This window comes from Zeus faber, assembly GCF_960531495.2.
Source record: "Zeus faber genome assembly, chromosome: 20".
NCBI classification, from domain to species: Eukaryota; Metazoa; Chordata; class Actinopteri; order Zeiformes; family Zeidae; genus Zeus; species Zeus faber.
In genome coordinates, this window is record NC_137207.1 from 16,632,296 (window position 1) to 16,651,558 (window position 19,263).

General features: G+C 47.5%; 1 protein-coding gene across 1 annotated transcript in view; it reads left to right on the forward strand.

The window, feature by feature from the left end:
* The first annotated feature begins 4,547 nt into the window (after window positions 1-4,547).
* Window positions 4,548-19,263, forward strand: part of cacna1g (calcium channel, voltage-dependent, T type, alpha 1G subunit) — a 121,502-nt gene continuing 106,786 nt past the window's right edge. Inside the window, 2 exon segments of the mRNA XM_080021235.1 lie at window positions 4,548-4,650; window positions 16,672-16,805. Coding sequence (XP_079877361.1) covers window positions 4,558-4,650; window positions 16,672-16,805 — 227 coding nt within the window. The 5' untranslated portion in view covers window positions 4,548-4,557.

Genomic DNA, 19,263 nt, shown 5'->3' on the forward strand with positions numbered 1-19,263 from the left:
ATGTGTGTGTGTGTGTGTGTGTATGTGCGTGCGCGGGTGCGTGCGTGCCTGCTTTGTTCCTAGGGCTTCTACATAGCACTCAGCAGGAGTGGAGCACTTAATACTTTTAGAGGTGTTGATGAGGATCTTGTTGCCTGTCTGATGTTCTGCATCCGTGTGTGTTTGTATAAAAGTGTGTGTGTGTGTGTGTGTGTGTGTGTGTGTGTGTGTGTGTGTGTGTGTGTGTGTGTGTGTGTGTGTGTGTGTGTGTGTGTGTGTGTGTGTGTGTGTGTGTGTGTGTGTGTGTTGGAGAGAGCGAGAGAGAGAGAGAGGGATCCTCGCTGTCAGTTTGATGGAGCATATCCTTCTGCAACTTCCCTCTAATTGAATCCCTCCCTCAGGACATCGTCATCTCTGTTTACACACCGACACCGTGAAGGTGTGGGCGGGTGCACGCTCATGCATGTGGATGTGTCAACTGTGTATGCTTGCGCGTGTGCGCGTGCGTGTGTGTGCTTTACACTCAAGGTGAGGTTTGTGCCTTTGGCATGCAAACACTCTTTTTCTGCTGTTTAATTAAGCCGGTGGAGTGAGATGAAGAGAACAGAGGAAGTAAAGGAGCAGGGGAGGGGTGGAGCAGGGGAGAGGTGGAGCAGGGGAGAGGTGGTGAAGGGGGATCGGTTAGATCAGTCACGTCATTCATATTTAATGTTTTGTCCACTCTCCCTCACATCCCTTCTCTGAGAGCTGTTTTACTCTTGTTGGAGACAAACGCTCGCCACTTCTCTTTAAGGACCCGCAGTAAACAATACATTCCATCGGGCAGAGAGCGATAAAATCACTTTTAGCTTTTGAGCACTTTTGAGCTTTTCTTTTTACACACCGCCCCAAGGGCAGCAGGAGTGGACTGCCAAGTTCAAGACGGTTCACTTTGTCTGCTCTGCAAAAAGAACCAGCCCGCCTTCTCCTTCTCATTAACGCTCAATGAGTTTTCTTTGGATGTCCGTGCGGCTCGTCCTTCAGTGAACAAAACGTCATTTTCTCATTGGATATTAGTGATTTTCTCATCGGAAGGCTTTGACCGCCTGATCAGCCGGTCAGCCAGTTGTTTAATAGTCTGGCTATTTATTTTTATTCCGGTTCATCGGTCAGGCTGTCATCTAAGTGATTGTCATCCTGCGTTGTGCCCATGCGTCTCTGGATATTGATTCTTAATAGGGCGGCATCACCAGCATATGACAACACCAGCCAGCGAGCAGCTAATGGCCTCTCCTCCGCGCGTCATTTTCGGGCTGGGAGATATCGACACGATCAAATCAGGCCATTGTTTCGGAAGAGTGCCTCGATAACGACAATTTGACCCTAGTCTGGCGGCGGCCATCGGTGCTTTCGGAATCTGCTCACGTGCTCGAGAAACAATGTGGTCAACGCCGCAGTAATGTGGACATTAGGCTTGGTCCACGAATTTCACACTACTTGCATTAATGTACTGTAACGTAGCATTAAAGATCACATCAATATGCCATATATATATATATATATATATATATATATATATATATATATATATATATATATATTAATATTAACACCATATTACCGCAACCAAAATCCCAGACAATATCTGGTCTCATATCACAATATTGATATTATAGTGATATTTTGCCAAGCCCTGCAAAATCGTGTCCACGATCCAGAGACAGTAAACACTACCTCCACAGTACTGGGTGAGGTGATTTACAGTCTTGTTTCTTATGTGGTCTGCTGTGGTTCTGCAGTCCCTACCCTCCCCCCCCAACACACACACCCTCGCCCCCCCTCGTCTGACAGGATCAAACGACGGGGCCCACGCGCCAAAATGCTCCATTTACACCCTGATTTGCATAGCTGGTGTTTCAAATCTCACTGGGACTGTCGTCAGGTCGGCCTCTAGTCTCTAAGATGACAGATGTGTGGGAGTTGAAGCTCCAGCTTTACCCAAACACCCCCCCCCCCCCCCACCCCACCCAACCCCCCCCTCCCGAAAAAACAAAAGAGAACAACACAACAAAGCTTCCTCAGCAGAAGGAGGTGCGTTTCATGACCACCAGCAGAATGAATAGATCTGCTCGCACTCGTTCCTTTGTTTAGAACGCCAACATGGCAGTGCACGCTTGTCTTGTCGCTCCTCTTTGTTCTGGGACTGGTACCGGCAGGCAACAAAAAAACCCCCCAAAAAACGTCTGGACTGCAGCGCACGTCGGCACTGCGGGTTCTTGTCGGGTTTTTTTTTTGGTTGTTGTTGTTTTTTTCCCCCACCGGGCCATGACAGGCCTCAATGCTCTCAGCCATGCTGGCTGGAGTGTCCTTGGGAACAACTTTGGGAACTACTTGTGAATAAGCAAAGTTCCTATGAGATGTAGAATTTACAAGTCTGATCTCTCCCTACATTTATGCCTGTGCCATCTCTTGATACTGTACATTCATATACTGTATATGGCACATGTCTGTACTGTTTAATATTAGATGACTTGTGCTGTATACCCCTTATGGCATAACGAGGAGGTACAAGACCCATCAATCCAGGCTCAATCTGTCCGTCCATCTTGTAATGTCCACTCCACTGTCGATCCAGTGTAGCCCAAACAGCTGTTACTGCGTGTCTCATAATTAATTTCATGACTTTCCTTTTCTTTTTGTGCCTCCCAGCGTTTCTGGGGGAATGTTCAAGGCTTGCACACATATTGACTGGAGCTGTGCGAGACCGCGGGAATAACAAGCGAGGCTGGCGTGCGGTGTGTATATTTTAAGGCTGATTGATATTCTCCTCTGTTGCGCTCGGAGGAAAGGAGAACCCTGTGATCAGCACTAAAAGACTCTGTTCTGGCCATCGTTATTGTGTCTTTTGTTGTTGTTGTTGTTGTTGTTGTTTAGCAGGTTTCTGTTCGGGTCTGTGTTGACTGCGGGGCCCAAATGTTGCTGACCCAGCGGCATTATGGGTCACTGCGGTGAATGGCCGCTTGCGGGCTAATGTGATAGAGACAGACAGATCGCGTCCCGGGTGCACGGACACACACACAGACACACAGACACACACACACACACACACACACACACACACACACACAGACACACACAGACACACACACACACACACACACACAAACAAATTCTACCCAACATTGTTGTTTGGGTAGTTCTCAGGATGCGTTTTGATACATCGGACCCTGCGTATTAGATACTGTAAATGGATAGAAAGATAGACAGATACACTAGACAAACAGACATACAGACAGATAGATAGATAGATAGATAGATAGATAGACAGAAAGGACAGACAGACAAAATATATTCACAAGATATTAAAAGTAATACTTGGTATTTTCTGCAATACATTGCAAATAAACTATCAATCTTTACAAATATAACATAATGAAATGACACAAATGTATGCCTGTGCCATCTCTTGATATCAGTGAAACTATATTCCACTGCATAAGGGATTGTGTGTGTGTGTGTGTGTTCTTGTGTGTGTGTGTTCTTGTGTGTGTGTGTGTGTGTGTGTGTGTGTGTGTGTGTGTGTGTGTGCTGTCTGCCCGTGTGTGTGTGTGTGGGGGGGGTCATTGTAGCAGTATCAGCCTAATGTGTGTTTATAGATGAAGTGTTTAGTCTCATCATTGATTGTTGTCACATTGGCTGGCTGGCAGCCTAACCACACTTGGGATGCGCAGTCCCACTCTGCGGTCGCTAGAAATGCATGTGCTATGCATCAAGCTGTCTGTGTGCTCACTAGTTCTCTGTGCCAAACGAGGTGAGATCACTCCACCTCAACCACCACCCTGGCCTCCCTAGATGAGGGAAGCTTGTAGTTCTGTGGTCAGTTGGAGATAATCATTGAGTACCTTGTCAATAACAATTGTTTGAGAGGAGGCGGAGTCGATGGAGGAGGAACTCCCAATACTATACTACCGTAGTAATTACTATAGTCAAGTCAAGTCACCTCGTACGCTCTTAATCACAGCAGTGTCTCAAAGGGATGACAAGCTTCACATTCCCGCTCTCAACCCCCACCCAGGAAAAGGAAAAACTCCCAGAAGAACCTTGGGAAAATGGAAGAAACCTTGGTAAGGGGTCGCAAATGGGAGGATCCAGGCTATTATATACTGTATAATATGCAGTGTTTATGTTTTACTATGTTTACTACGACAGTGTGGGAGTCCATACTACATCCGTACTTGCTGTTCTGCTGCAGCTGTACAGTCTTGGCTGCAATAGTGTTTTGAAGAACTCTGAACTGAGGCGTGGTACTGGTACCTCTATCGAGGCTAAACCAATTTGTTCTGTTTTATATCACATCATGTCACATTATGCCACCGAAAATCTGTCGATGGTCCCTTCTCAGCGTTGGCATGGCAGGATATACCGAGGTGTTGCTGGTAACACCAATTTGTACCTGTTCTAGTGAAGTACGTCCAAGCACGGTGGCGACTGTTGAATTGTACTTTGCTTTGTTTATTTGGCTGTTTGTTATCTGTATGTCATCCCAATCTGTTGCACTCCTTAACGACCGTCCCTCTCACGTGGTTTGAGCGAGCGTCCATGCTGGTGATCCTCCTCAACTGTGTGACGCTGGGAATGTTCCATCCCTGTGAAGACATCGTCTGTGACTCCGAAAGATGCAAGATCCTCGAGGTAAGACCTTCCCTTCTTCCTGACTTGCTCTTGGACATGTTTTGGTTTGCCCTGGCATTCCTGAGACGCGTTGTTCACCGCTCAGATTTCTCGGAATATCGTTTCCTGTGACCTCGCCCCTTGGACTGCATTTAATCGAGCAGAGTGAGAACTTGCAGCAGAGTGGTAAGTTTCTAAGTAGAGAAACGGTTGATGGAGGGAACCGATTGTAATAAGGTCTGGGTTGAAAAAAGAACGCACCCATCCTTAGTAATTAAGAGAGTCGCGTTTGAAAAATGAAATGCAATGGAAAAGGAAAAACAGCGTTGTCATTAACAGCAGCCTGCTGAGGCATGCGAAAGGGCAGAAGGAATGCAAATGGACATGAAAGAAACTCATCAGATAGACACCTACAACGTAAGACAGGTGTCATGTGAGCAGAAAGACAACAAAGGGACGGTTGACAGACAGCGGTCGCTGCCACTGTAGTTAGCACGACGCATCATATGACAGAGCTGACAATCAACAAATGCACTGGGGGGGCGAATAACGGCGTTTGTTGTACAATTTGTACAATAACAAAAAGATGTATCAGTGGGAGGATCTTTGAAGGCAGTTTTACATTTAGTCATACGTGCCTCCCGTTTGAGAAAACTCCGTCGCCATTTCATGTTTTTCTCCCAGTTGAGAAGAGGCTACGACACAACAAGCCTTTTATCACCTCGCATTGTCGGACCAGGGCAGCCGCGGGAGGACACTTTTGCATAATGACTGCTAATAGAGGAGTTGTATTCCAACACAACGTTTCAGTTATGGCACAGGAATTTGGCCCTTGTGCAGAGCACCGCAACGTTTCTGAGGACGGAGTCACTTCTTGTGTACATTCCAGCGGTTATAAAAAATGGATATGGAGGAAGGTGGGAAGGTGAGGAGGGGAATGGAGGAGAGGAGAAGGAGGGAGGACGGGGGTGGGATGGGATCGGATGGGGAAGGGGTGGGGGCCCAGGATGCTGTTGCTAGGGCGGGCGTTCTGCGTCGCCGTGCTCAGGGATAGGAGATCTGATTTAATTCAGCGGCAACGCGCACCCCTGGAGGTTAAATTGCACTCTCATCAATTCCACTCTCTTTCCCTGCTCCGTCTCTCCATCTGTACCTCTATCTGTGCCCATGGAGTGCCTACACACACACACACACACACACACACACACACACACACACACACACACACACACACACACACACACACACACGCACACACACACACACACGCACGCACTCACGCACACAAATATGCACACTAGATGCCCCTGTTTTCCTCTCTCTCTCTGTATCTCTCTCATTTTCCTATCACTCCTTGTGTGACCCCCCCCCCCCCCCACACACATCATTGCCAAAGTAAGTGGAAAACAAAAAGTTAACAATATAACCTACACTACAGGTCAAAAGTTTTAGAACACCCCCATTTTTCCAGTTTTTTATTGAAATGTAAGCAGTTAAAGTCCAGTGAATAACCCAAACTGGTCCAAAGGTGACTGTTAAACTGCCAGAGGTTAAAAAAAAAAGAGGTTTAGGTACCAAAAACTGAAAAGTAATAAAAAGTTATAAAAAGTTATATTGTATAAAAAGGCCTTTTTTCAGGGAACAAGTAATGCGTTAACCACTTACAGCTGTTCTCCAGCAATGGAAGTAGATGACGTTTTGAAAGTTGATGCAAATAATTCCTACAGGTGTCCCAACTTTTGTTGATTACTTACAAACCCTGTCTGTATGAGAGCAGTGTTGGAACTGACTGTGTTATTGCACCCTCTTAAGCATTATTTGTACAATATTGTACTGCAGGAAGTAATATATTGATATCATAATGGCGATTAAAAAAAAAAAAAAAAAAAAGGCAGTGAAGGAAGCCAGACCATTATAACCCTTAGAAATGTAGGTCTTTCCTTTCTAGAAATTGCAAAGAAAGTTTCCTACGCCATCAAAAGGCACTTGGAAACCGGAGGAAACCCTGACAGGATGAGAGGTCTGACAGACCCAAAGCCACAACAGAATCCAAAGGCAAGTTTCTGAGGGTCAACAGCTTGCGTGGTAGGCGGCTCACAGGACAACAGCTTCATGCACAGCTTAACACCGGTCGAAGTGAGCGAGTCTTTGAGCTGCAGGTTTGACAGATCGAGTGGCAGTGAAAAAGCCATTGCTGGGATGGCGAAATGGGAAAAAGAGGCTCTCATGGTCCGTGAAGCACCGCCAGTGGACTACCGAAGACTGGAAGAAGGTCTTTTGGAGCGAATGACCGACAGAACCAAATGTCTCGGTTTTCGTACGCCGTCGAGTAGGCGAAGGGATGGTTCCTCAGTGGGTGACACCGACTGTCAAACATGGAGGAGGAAATGTGATGCCTTGGGGCTCTTTTGCTGGATCCAGATTCGGCGACTTGCACAAAATGACCAGCACCCTGAACCATAACGGCTACTGCAGCATTTTGCAGCGCCATGCAATACCCTCTGGTCCACGCCTAGTTGTTCAGGGGTTCATCCTAAAGTTGGATAATGACCTAGAACATACCTCCATGCTATGTCAGAACTACCTGAGAGAAAAAGAACACCATGGTAGGTTTCAAGTCTTGGAATATCTAGCACAGTCTGAAGACTTAGACCCCATTGAGCTGGCTTGGCATGAACTGGATAGAAGGGTGAAAGCAAAGCCACCTGCAAGTGCAACGCATTTGTGAGAAGTTCTGCAGCATTGTTGGGAGGAACTTTCCCAACAATTGTCTGAAAGTTATTTGATTTCCATTGTAGATAGATTATTTCTCCCTACAATGGAAATCAAATAACATAAAATGCAATGAGTGTGTTCAGCTGTTATATGTGCTAATGGTAGCCACCTTTTGATCATTCAAACATTTAGATTACATTTTGTTAAACAAAACGATTCCATGATTAATTTTTCTTACCTGTAATTGTTTATTTGTTCTGTGCTTTAATTTCAGAGAACATTGAGACATTGAACTGCGTATTTCAATAATAAACTGAAAAATGTAAGGTTTTCTAAAACTTTTGACTGTAGAGTAAAGCCCCTTTCACACATAGTTCCCGGTAAATTACTGGGATAACCTTTCCGGCACCGTGAGTGAGTTTAACTCTTCACACATGCAGCTACATTCAGGCAAATCTCCGTCTTGCACCTTTTCACACATGCCATGATAATGGCGGAATAGATTGCGAAAGGGACAGTCCAGCATTAGGCACCCGGTGCGGTCCCGGTCAACACCCCCAGTGTCGGAGAGCGACAGACGGAGCAGCAGCGGACGGAGCGAAGCACGGACAAAGAACATTGAACTTATTTCACGTTCATTAAACCAGTTTGAGACGACTTTTGCTTTGTAACACGGTGCATTACCATGCTGGAAGTAGCCATTAGAAGGTGGGTATACACATGGTCAGCAACAATACTCAAATACTCTAGGCTGTGGCCCAAACCAATACACCACCGCCACCAGCCTGGACTGTTGACACAAGGCAGGTTGGGTCCATGGATTCATTACATTTACATTTCGTCATTTAGCAGACGCTTTTATCCAAAGCGACTTACAATTATTCAAACACAGACGGACGCAGCCATCAGGAGCAATTAGGGGTTAAGTGTCTTGCTCAAGGACACTACAGCATGCTAGCAGGAGGAGCCTGGGATCGAACCAGCAACCTTTAGATCACTAGACAACCAGCTCTACCTCCTGAGCTACCACCCCCACGAGCACCCCATTCATGCTGTTGGTGCCAAATCCAGACCCTACAGTACCATCGGTGTGCCTCAGCAGTAATGGAGATTCATCAGACCAGGCTACGTGCCCACTGCAGCCTCAGCTTTCTGTTCTTGGCTGACAAAAGTGTAACCTGACGTGGTCTTCTGCTGTTGTAGCCCATCCGCCTCAAGTTTCCACGTGTTGTGCATTCTGAGATGTTTTTTCTGCTCGTCACAATTGTACAGAGCGGTTATCTGAGTTACCGTAGCCTTTCTGTCAGCTCCAACCAGTCTGGCCATTCTCCGTTGACCTCTCTCATCAAGAAGGCGTTTCCAATTGAGAACTGCCGCTCACTGGGTGTTTTTTGTTTTTCACACCGTTCTGAGTAAACTCTAGAGACTGTTGTGCGTAAAAATCCCAGGAGATCAACGGTTACAGAAATACTCAAACCAGCCCGCCTGGCACCAACAATCATGCCACAGTGGAAAACACTGAGATCACATTTTTTCCCCATCCTGAAGGTTGATGTGAACATTCATTGAAGCTGCTGACCTGTACCTGCATGATTTTATGCACCGCCGCCAAACGATTGAGTGATGAGATAATTACATGAATAAGAAGGTGTACAGGTGTTCTTAAGAAAGTGCTCGGTGAGTGTATACATAAACAGATTATTGAATGTATAGTAAAATAAAAATGGACAAAATGCAGAGGTGGCTTTCAATTTGATATATGAATACGAAGGATCTAGACTAAAATACAGACAGAAATGTGTCTGAACCCACCCCTGAAAGACATGTGTGTCTTGCTCAGGCGCCCAGCTCAGCGCCGTGCTGTTGAAACGGGGACATTTGAGCGTCAGGTTTAATCAAGCTAATGAAGGGCCGCTCCCCCTTCCACCGACCAACGCAAGCGAAATTAGTGTCCATCTCCTGACACGGCTACGCGAATGATCAAACGCCCGTCCGTGACTAAAGGGCCGGCGCTCGCTGTATGAGCCTGCAGTTCTGAGAGGATTCCCCGGGACACATCTGAATGGGGTTTCGTTAAAGCTGGCAGAAGGTCTATTTTCAGCTTAATGTCCGTAGGGCATTCGCTTTGATTGGTGTGTTAATGATTTACAACGGGATTCTTTCTAACGTTTAAGCCATGACATGAGTGAAGACCAGTAAATAGACTCGGGAGAACGCTGAAACGTCAACCTCTTTGGAGGGTTGTTTTTTTTTTTTTTTTCTGAGGTTAAGGACCCTGTCTTTCTCCCTCCAGGATGTATTTGAGCATGATGCATTCCACTCTGAACGCACTTGACCCTCCATTATGAGCGGCAGTCCAGAGTTATGTAGGCAGGCCGAGCTGCGGGAGTAGGTTTTAGCTGGCGCTCCGAGATAAAGCTTTATATCTGTTTGTCTAGAGCACGGAGAGGCAGCGACTTAACCTTTTGCCATCTCCCTATATCACATCTCTAAAACTTCTTTTAGCGGGTCATTTCAAGTTGAGTATAGATGTTGTCCCCCCCCAAAACGCTAAGCGGGAATGTCTGCATCAGGAAACACCAAGGTTTTTGCTTTTTAATTCCATATGGTTATACAAGATGGTCTGCATGTGGAACTACTTTTCTTTCCAAACTTTTTTTTTTTTTTTTTTATATCACAATACTCTGCAAACTGTAAACTCAAGTCACCAAGTTTTGTAGCCTGAAGTAAAAAGACCGGGTAAGAAAAACCCACCTCATAACTCTTGGAGTATACAACTCCAAGAGTTGAGTTGTTCATGTTGAACGATTCCACTTGAGGTTAAATCCCAAGTTTATTGCAAAACTTAGGGAAATACATTTGTGCTGCCAAAAAATACAAATGCTTGGTAACTCCCATTCATATACTGATACAACTCAAAGGCATTTTTATTTACCATCTCCACTCTTTCCGTAGCGCGCACGCGCGCGCGCACACACACACACACACACACACACACACACACACACACACACACACACACACACACACACACACACACACACAGAGTGCAGACTGGCACTGGGTAAAAAAAAAGCATTTCTTACACTGCACGATGCAGGTAAAGTATATGTATTTCTGCATATGCGTCTTTATGGTGTGTGTGTATGTGCTCAGTTTGTGTGCGTCCCCCCCCCGGTTTGCTATGAATGGCTCTGATTGAGCTGAAAAGTCGCTTCCACAATATTATCTCTCGCCACCTGTGAGAAGTGGATCCTGACTGAATGGCACATTACGGTGATGCGGCTCTATTGTCCGTGCCACATGAGGCACATGCCGCTTTCATCAGTGTATTTCAACCCACCACTATATGTCACTGTGTGTGTGTGTGTGTGTATGTGTGTGTGTGCGCGTGTGTGCGTGCATGTGCGTGTGGGTGCGTGCGGGTGCGTGTGCGTGCTTGCATGTGTCCGCATGTGCCTCCCGTGCATGCGCCGGACGCATCTGACCCCAGCGATAACGCCGTCCAGTCTTGTGACAGGTGGAATTAGCATACATAGTGGCTGAGATTTATTTTTGGGCTGCAAGGGGAAGCCGCTCGCCAGATTTGATGGCACCTATTGTCTCAGAGAAGGAGGGGAACTGGAAAGAAAATAAAAACTTTGCCGCCCACTATCTCTGAAGATGCCCTTTCCTTTGGGGGGGGGGGGGGGGGGCAGGCAACTTTTTACTTTGTGGAGTTCTGTTGGAAATGTCTCTCCACCTCCCTCGTATATCAAACATCCGAGATGGGAACCGGTCTGATGGAGGCCAAGGTGGTTCCAAAGAAATCTGGGACTAATCAGGGAAAGAGCCCCAGAATCCTTGGATAAACCTACATTTGTCGATGGAAATTTCCGTGGAAATTGACTTATCGCCGAGGTGCTGGTCCCCTTAGTTAAGGCATTACATGGCTGAGGGAAAAAAATAATACAACACATAAATTCTTTATAGAACATAAAAACCTCCCTTGCATTGTACTGTAAATATTCCAGTCCCGGCTCATTAATGGCGTCCGACCGGCTGCATATAATAGCCGCTTGGACACTTATCACTTTGTCGGAGTAAGCATTCCCCCTACGTCCAGACTGGTCATTAGGGAGCATTTTAAGTGCACTCAGCGTCGGTGATGAAGTGCACTTGGGCCACGATGCTCGGATCAGAAGGTGAAGGCAGCCTGGCGGGTGCGGTGCGTTGGGGGAGATTTACGCGTCCATTGCGTTGCCGTGTGTCGGGGGGTCGGGGGGGAGGGGGGGGGGGGGTTTAACGTCGCAATTCCTTTGACACGTTGACGGCATAGAGCTCGTTCTTTACGCGTAATCTCATAAACGCGTCGTTTTGCGTGTACCCGCGGGTGTCCGGCCGCCCATAATGCGTCCATAATTTCTCCTTTGTGATGTTTAGAAGACACTAAAATTGAACAGAAACTGCTCGGCATTACAGGATGAGGGTTAGGGGTTAGGGTTGAATATAAATGTAAATATACATGTAAATAGATATGAATTGGAGGCTGCCGGCCATTCCGGGTGCTAATCTGCCATCCTGCGTCTGTTTTGGGGTATTTCTGTGGGTATTACCGCCTGGCCCGAACCGTTCCACGAGAAACACCAACAGACAGCAAGGGTCAGTGGGGAGAGATGAGAGGAGACTCGGGGTGGAAGAAAAATGGAAGAGAGGAAGAGGAGGAGGAGGAGGAGGAGGAGGAGGATTTTGGCAGGAAAAGACTGAAGGAGGAGGAATCCAGTAGCTTGTACGTCAGGGCGGGCGGGAGGGCTGGGGGCATCCAGCTGCTGCAGCAGGGAGTCAGAACATGCGAGGGAGAGAGGAGATAAAAGGGAAGTGAAAAGAGAGACGGCTGACAGCAAGATAAGAGAGAGGGAGGAAGAGAGAGGGAGACGAAGAGAGGGGGAGATGTGAGGTTTTCGGCCGAGACTCCCAACGCACTTCAATAGGGATGAAATATGTGCATATCAAATATTGCTTGACTCTGTAAGTCTGCATGTTAATATCCAGACTAATGTTCTGTAATCGACACCTTTAAATAATGCTGAACACTGGCCGTTTTTTGGTTGCCACACCAGCGACATCATCACAATTTCGCCTGGAGTCATTTAGATTGGATGTGATAGGACGTCACCTGATTCATTTTCACATCGGAGCGTGTCTCCCTGTTTTCACATCCCCTTTGGAGGACCAGGCCATGCATGCAACCCTAGTGCTGCTATTGTGATGACTGCAAAAATTGATTGATTGATAAATATCTTTATCTTCCATTTTGCAAGTATTTTGCTGCATTTAGATACTAGAGAGAGAGAGAGAGAGAGAGAGAGAGAGAGAGAGAGAGAGAGAGAGAGAGAGAGAGAGAGAGAGAGCACAAAATTTGGGAGTGTGAGAGCACTGAGGCGTTCAGCACGAGGAACTAGTGTCCCCTTCCCTGGAGGCAGGCGTAGAAGTGTGTGTGTGAGGGGGTGTGTGGGTGTGTGTATGTGTGTATGTGTTTGTGCACGTGTGTGTGTGCATGTTTAGGAGTTCCCTGGTCTCCCCATGTCGGGATAGCTAGTGAACCAGGATGATAAAAGCCCCAAGGGCACACAAACAAGGCCAGCACAGAAATGTGTGTGTGCGTGCGTGCGTGCCCGGGCACGTACATGTGTCCTGGCCTGTGTGTGTGTGTGTACGTGCGTACGTGCGTACGTGCGTACGTGCGTGCGTGCGTGTTCCTCTCCACCCCTGCTTTCGGCATGCGCTCCGTGCAACGTCTCTATATGCTTTACAACATCTGTGTTTCTGTAGTAAAAGCGGCGAAACCAGCTTACGGGGACCGGGCGGGGACGTCATGTCACGTGTTTCACGCTCCATCGGTATGTGTTATTAGTTTAGCGGAGGATCAATATCCTGGTTGGAGATCTGGATCCAGCACGTGTGCCGCTCCGACGGCGGTCCATCGGGGGACGCCGGCGGCCGCCGCGTTCTCTTGGTTTGGCCTCATGCGGTCCCAGCTGTCCATAGATAATTAGTGTTTGTGTGTGAGTGTATATATTAGCGGGGGTATGTTTGGAGCGTGTGTGGGCGGGGGTGGGGGTGGAGGGGTGGGGCGGTGTCGTTTGAGCCGCTTGACAACGTATTGGTGTCATTGCATCAAGGGAGCCCAAAGGCTTTCCGCCATGGTCCATACGCTATTGCTGCAGATGTTTAGGAGGACATGCATTCGGAGAAGTGGGCTTCTGCACATCTGCTTGTGGTGTGTGTGTGTGTGTGTGTGTGTGTGTGTGTGTGTGTGTGTGTGTGTGTGTGTGTGTGTGTGTGTGTGTGTGTGTGTGTGTGTATGTGTGTGATACGGAAAGAGTGGAGATGGTCCATCCCACCCCCACCCCCCCAACCCCACCGGATTTTCCTATATCTTGCAGTCCCCAGGCCTGCCGGGTCCGGCAAATGCAAAATTGATGAGTAATTACTGCACGGCAGAGGGAAGAGAAATGGATTCCACATTAAACGAGGGGAGGGGAGGAGGAGGGAAGGATGGAGGGAAGGAAGGATGGAGGGATATAGGAAAGCGACATAGAGGGAGAAAGACACAGGAGTTTGCTGCCCCTCCCCCCCCCCCCTTCCCCTCTGTTTCACACATGGCTCGTTTAATATCTCCGTGAGTTCCGAGTTGATCCGTCAGTCGACATTCCTCTCGTCGTGTTTGTTGTTTATCTGTTTAAGCCGTTCCGTCATCTCTCACGCCGGGAACCCAGCGTCTCCGGGTGGAGCTCGGACTGGAGATCAGTGAACACTAGATCAGTTGTTTCTGTTTAACATCCACTTGGCCTTTTTGAGAGGTGACCTGATTTTTCTTCCGGGTACAAACACAGGTTTGATCCATCCACTCCCGGATTCCCAGCTACGTAGACGAACGGAGATGGTGCTGCTGTTACTGTGACTGTGGTGTAGCAGGGTCCACCCGATGTTCCCAAGGTTCCCAGTGTTCCCTCAACATAAAACAAAGAACAATGTCCATCATTGATATGCTTCATCTGATGGTATTTGTAGTATAGTGAACAGGATTAGTCGATCCGCATGTTTTAGGACATAGGGGCCCTCGTAGGGCCCTGGGAACCTAGAACCTTGGGAAACACAGATTCGCTCCCATAGCTGCTGGGATGGATCCAGCTGCTGCGGAGCTGGACCTAGGGGAGGGGGGTCAGCGCCAATTACGCTGCAAACAGAATCCGAAAAACGACCCGAGGATAATCCCTCCGGCTGGAAAAGAACCCCGCAGACCGGTGTAAATGGCGGAAAGGTTCCCCACAGGCTCGCAAACGCAGCACAAATGTACGAGTTGTCAAGCATCCCTGGAACATCGGTTCCAGCGGAGCAGATGTTCTCCGCGGCCGGACTTACTTTTACTGCACACGCGGCGCGCCCTCCATCATGCAGGCGCTGTCCGATTCTGAAACGAGACGGCGGTCCGCGCGCTGGTACGCTGGCACACGTGGTGATTGGTGTGTCCAGAACTAAATTATCCTTTTGTACTCACTTTTGTAGGATGATGCATTCGTGAAAGAATCCGCCACAGGCGCCTGCGAGGCGTATTCGTGCATTTCATGACACATCTTGTGCGGTGTGAGTTTTGCGGATCGGACTAATGTAGATTTTGGGCGAGGCCGTTTCGCAAAAAAGAACCCGACTGGCTACTACCAGAATACCCCCGCGCCTCGACGCCGGGGCTCGTACACGCCCCGATGTTCCCACGCACGCCAGTCATTTATAGTGGAGCGGTGGATGCCACAGGGCGAGCAGTTTCACACCTCGAAAAGCGTTTGAGGCGCCCGGTCCATTGCCTGTGCACATTATTTTTATCTCGTTGGGCGGCCGTCGCATTACCTGCTTACCGGCGGCGGCAAATAGGGTCTGGATTGAGTTCAGGTTTGCCTTTACATCTCGGGCTCGGGGGCTCTTTCAAACGTGCGTCGATTTTCCCCGTACCCAAAACGACGCGGCGTGTTTGTACCCAAGGCGGGCAGAGCGAGAAAATTGAGAAGAGAAAAAGAACAAGCTGGAGATAATACGGTCTAAAGGCCGTGGAGAAAAAAAAAAAACTGTGAATCCAAAATTGGAAGTAAATATCCAAAAGGAATACACAGTTCTAGGTTTTCCGTGCTTCATTGCCCAGGGACGTTTTGCAACTCCTACCTCCCTCCCACGCCCACTCTGTCCTGGAAGTGGGATGTTCGATGGACAAGCAGAGTGACAGGGGGTCGCTGCAGAGGAAGGGAGATGTATTTTTGAGGTTGTTTTTTTTTAAGTTTTTGTTTGTTTTTTTATTTGAAGGATTTTACGGTCGTACCGTCATACTCCTTGGTTGTCGGATGGGTTTTTGCACAATCCGGTTTCGCGCCCCGGCGAGCGAGCACGCGCCCGTTGCTGAACCGAAAACACAATAACTTTCGCTTTTGCCATTTTGACACGAGAGCTGTCACCTGTTTCTCACGTCGAACCTTTTGACGGGGGAAGCAATAAATAGAGCGAGAGAGAGAGAGAGAGAGAGAGCTGGGGGGGGGGGGGACTTTACGCACCTCATCTAAAAGGATTTTATGTATTTATACGTGTTCCTTTGTTGGTGTTTGGATGAGTCATCTGCCAGTGGGTGTCACGTGCCCCGTTCCCTATCCAGAATTTTGCTGGCTCCTCTTCCTCTCCACATTCTTCTCCTCTTCATCCGCAGCTTCCTCTGCTCTGGGGCTTTGCTGATTTATTCAGCGATTGTTTTATTTTTTATTTTTTTCCCCTAAAATAATTATAATCTCTTTAATCCGAGTCCCGACCACCACCAGCACCACCACCACCACCAGCAGCAGCAGCCGGCGTCCTTATTTTGTTCGGTGCATTCGTGTAATGATCTGGGGGTTAGCATCCAGACAGGCAGACAGACGGCAATGGGGGCAGGAACACCCGTCGTTGCAAGGTTCCTGAAGGTACATTTTAGGAGTAAAAAGTGTACGTGGTAAGTGCCTTGGAGACTTTGAGACAGGGGGTTCTCACACTTTTTTTCAACCAAGGACATTCTGAACCCAGGACGTTCTTGGGCCTTGATTGAGAATAAGGAATCGTTTCTGGCTCCCCACGTTTTCTTTGCAACCAGCCCCGGTTCCTCAACCGTCCCTTGAGGAGGCTCTCTCCGAAACGGCTAAAGACCCCTTTTCAAATCCCCATTCCCAACACCTCCCTTCCGCCGAATTGAAATTGGTTCATTTTTATAGCCACTGTTAACGGTATTCCCTCTCTCTCTCTTTCCCCCTTCTCTCCGTCTCTCGTTCCGTCCAGGACTTTGACGACTTCATCTTCGCCTTCTTTGCCATCGAGATGGTGATCAAGATGGTGGCGCTGGGGATCTTTGGAAAGAAGTGTTACCTCGGAGACACGTGGAACCGCTTGGACTTCTTCATCGTCGTGGCCGGGTGAGTTACTGTAGACCAGGACACACGCACACGCACACGCACACGCACACACACACACACACACACGCACACACCACACACACCGCACATACACACACACACGCTTACAGGAATACAAGTGTGTCGCAATAGACACATTCTTTAATCAAGTTGAACAAGGAACTGGATGCTTCCTGCTGCTCTGGTCCTGACATTTTCATCGCACGACATCCCCGCTGGCTCGAATACCACCCACCACATAAGATGCATTCACACATAAGTCATGTGTGAATGTGTTAACGTTCAGTTAAAATGTGTTTTTAGTCTGTGTGCGCAACTCTATTCCCGCCTGGTTCGTGTCCACTTGCCCTCCAGCTGCAGAAAAAAGGGTCCAACAATGAATTTCAAAGCGAAAATCGGGAAAATGAATCAGAAACTTTGTCAATTTTTCCAAAACCAGAAAAATATCCATCTAGAAATTTGAGCTATGATCAGGAACGTGGTTAGGGGGAATGTTTAAAATGTGTGCGCTGACAAGTAAACCCCAATTTGACACCGGCATGGTCACCTGCTGATTAAAGGGCACCAGTGGGTGCAGATGGAATGTCAATTATAATACCGCACTCTCAGCATATGTTTGCCGCATGGAGGATGACATTGAGGACAAAATGAGGTCGGCCCAGGAATCTCCCCGCCCTCTTCCAGTCACTACCTCTGACATATTAAATAAAGGCTGTGGATTCTCTTCACATACATTCGCTCCAGATGGTATGGACAAAGGAAAAACCCCAGTGACTCACAGTCCATATCATGAGTCAATAGCAACTAGTTGCAGCCTGCAAGCAATCTGTTAGGGCTGAGATCTGCTGCGCGCGTGCATGTGTGTGTATACGGTATGTGTGTGTGTGTGCGTGCGTGCGTGCGTGTCTGTCTGTGGGTATTGCTGCATAAATAAAATGGAATGAGATGGAAATAACTTGCAGCGAGCATACCTCTTTGTATGTGTGTCTATACAGTATGTGTATTTTTAACTTTGCATGTTGCACAGTTTTCCATCCTTGAACTTGTGCTTTTGTGTGTGTGTGTGTGTGTGTGTGTGTGTGTGTGTGTGTGTGATTATGTTCCACATCAATGCCATTTCTACACTTGATAAATAAGTAATGACATTGACACATAAATTATTAAAATTAGAAACTAAAAAATCTGGGACTTCCGTCTCGCAGGAGCTCCCCCACATCAGTAACCAAGGTAACGCAGGTCGTCGGGTGTTTGATAGGATTCGGCAACGGTCATTTGTTTCCGCTGTGGAAGCGCCCGCCACCTGTTGCTCTTTTTATTTTCTTTGTACAAAATGATCAGCCAGGGATGGATCCTGGTGTCAGGGGGCGAGAAGCGATGGAGGGGATGTGCGATGAAATATGTCGATATATGCGAGCTTTGTAGTGTGTTTTGCGGCGTTCCCTCATGTAGACGCCAGGCATTACGGGGTGTGGTGGATTGCACGGCGCACCTGCGGTACAGGAAAACTTTGAAGACGGTGCGAAAGCGAGCAGCTCATCAGCGTGAAAATCAAACAAGGCGTGCGTTTGTGCCTTTTTGAAGTCCTCGCCAAGTCGTCTTTGAATTATGTAGGAAACTTATCGGCTCCAGCAGAAACGATGGTGGTAGAGCGATAGGTCTTCTAATTCCGTCCTAGTGATCCTTCATTTCTTGTTACAGTGTGACTCATAGGAATATATTTTTATAGCTTAATGTAATCTGGATCTATAAAAGAGCTCCTTTTCCCCCCACGAAAACTTGCATCGATATCCTTCAATTGTCAATCTAACTTTTTGAGCCGCAATGTCCTAATGTCCAGTCCAGGTTTTTGTGGTGGCTGTGGCAGTCATAGGTAAACTTTCCTAGTTGTACTGCAGTACCGTTTCCGTAATTGTAAGGTTTTTTCGCCGGGAAAATCTGTTCGAATCCCTGAATCTGTTCGGAATCTCTTGGGTCATAATGTCCGGTGAAAATAATCGCCTCTAAGCACAATTTGAATTAGTGCTGGGCGATAAAACCATAGTGATAACAATTGCCATATTTTTTTTCTCAATGTGGAAGACAAATACTCGATCATTTCGATGAAAGATTCCGCAGATCTTTTCATTTACACGTTCGGCAAGTTGCAACGGAGAGCCAATCAGTTTGGACGATCAATAGCTGACCTTTCACCTCTGACCAATCACGTTTGTCGATGTAGAAATAAGCCCTGCCCGCAGGTTGCCCTTTTAAATACACACACACACACACACACGCACACACACGGCGGAGATAGAGCGGCAGCGTCCAAAACTGGTAGGAGAAGCAGACGGATGATTTATCGATGACAACAGAGACACATACATCCATAGTTTGGCGTTTTTTTTAATATTCAAGTTGATATTTACCAACGGTAAATATCAATTGTGTTTTAAAATGATTATGTTGACAAGATATCCGG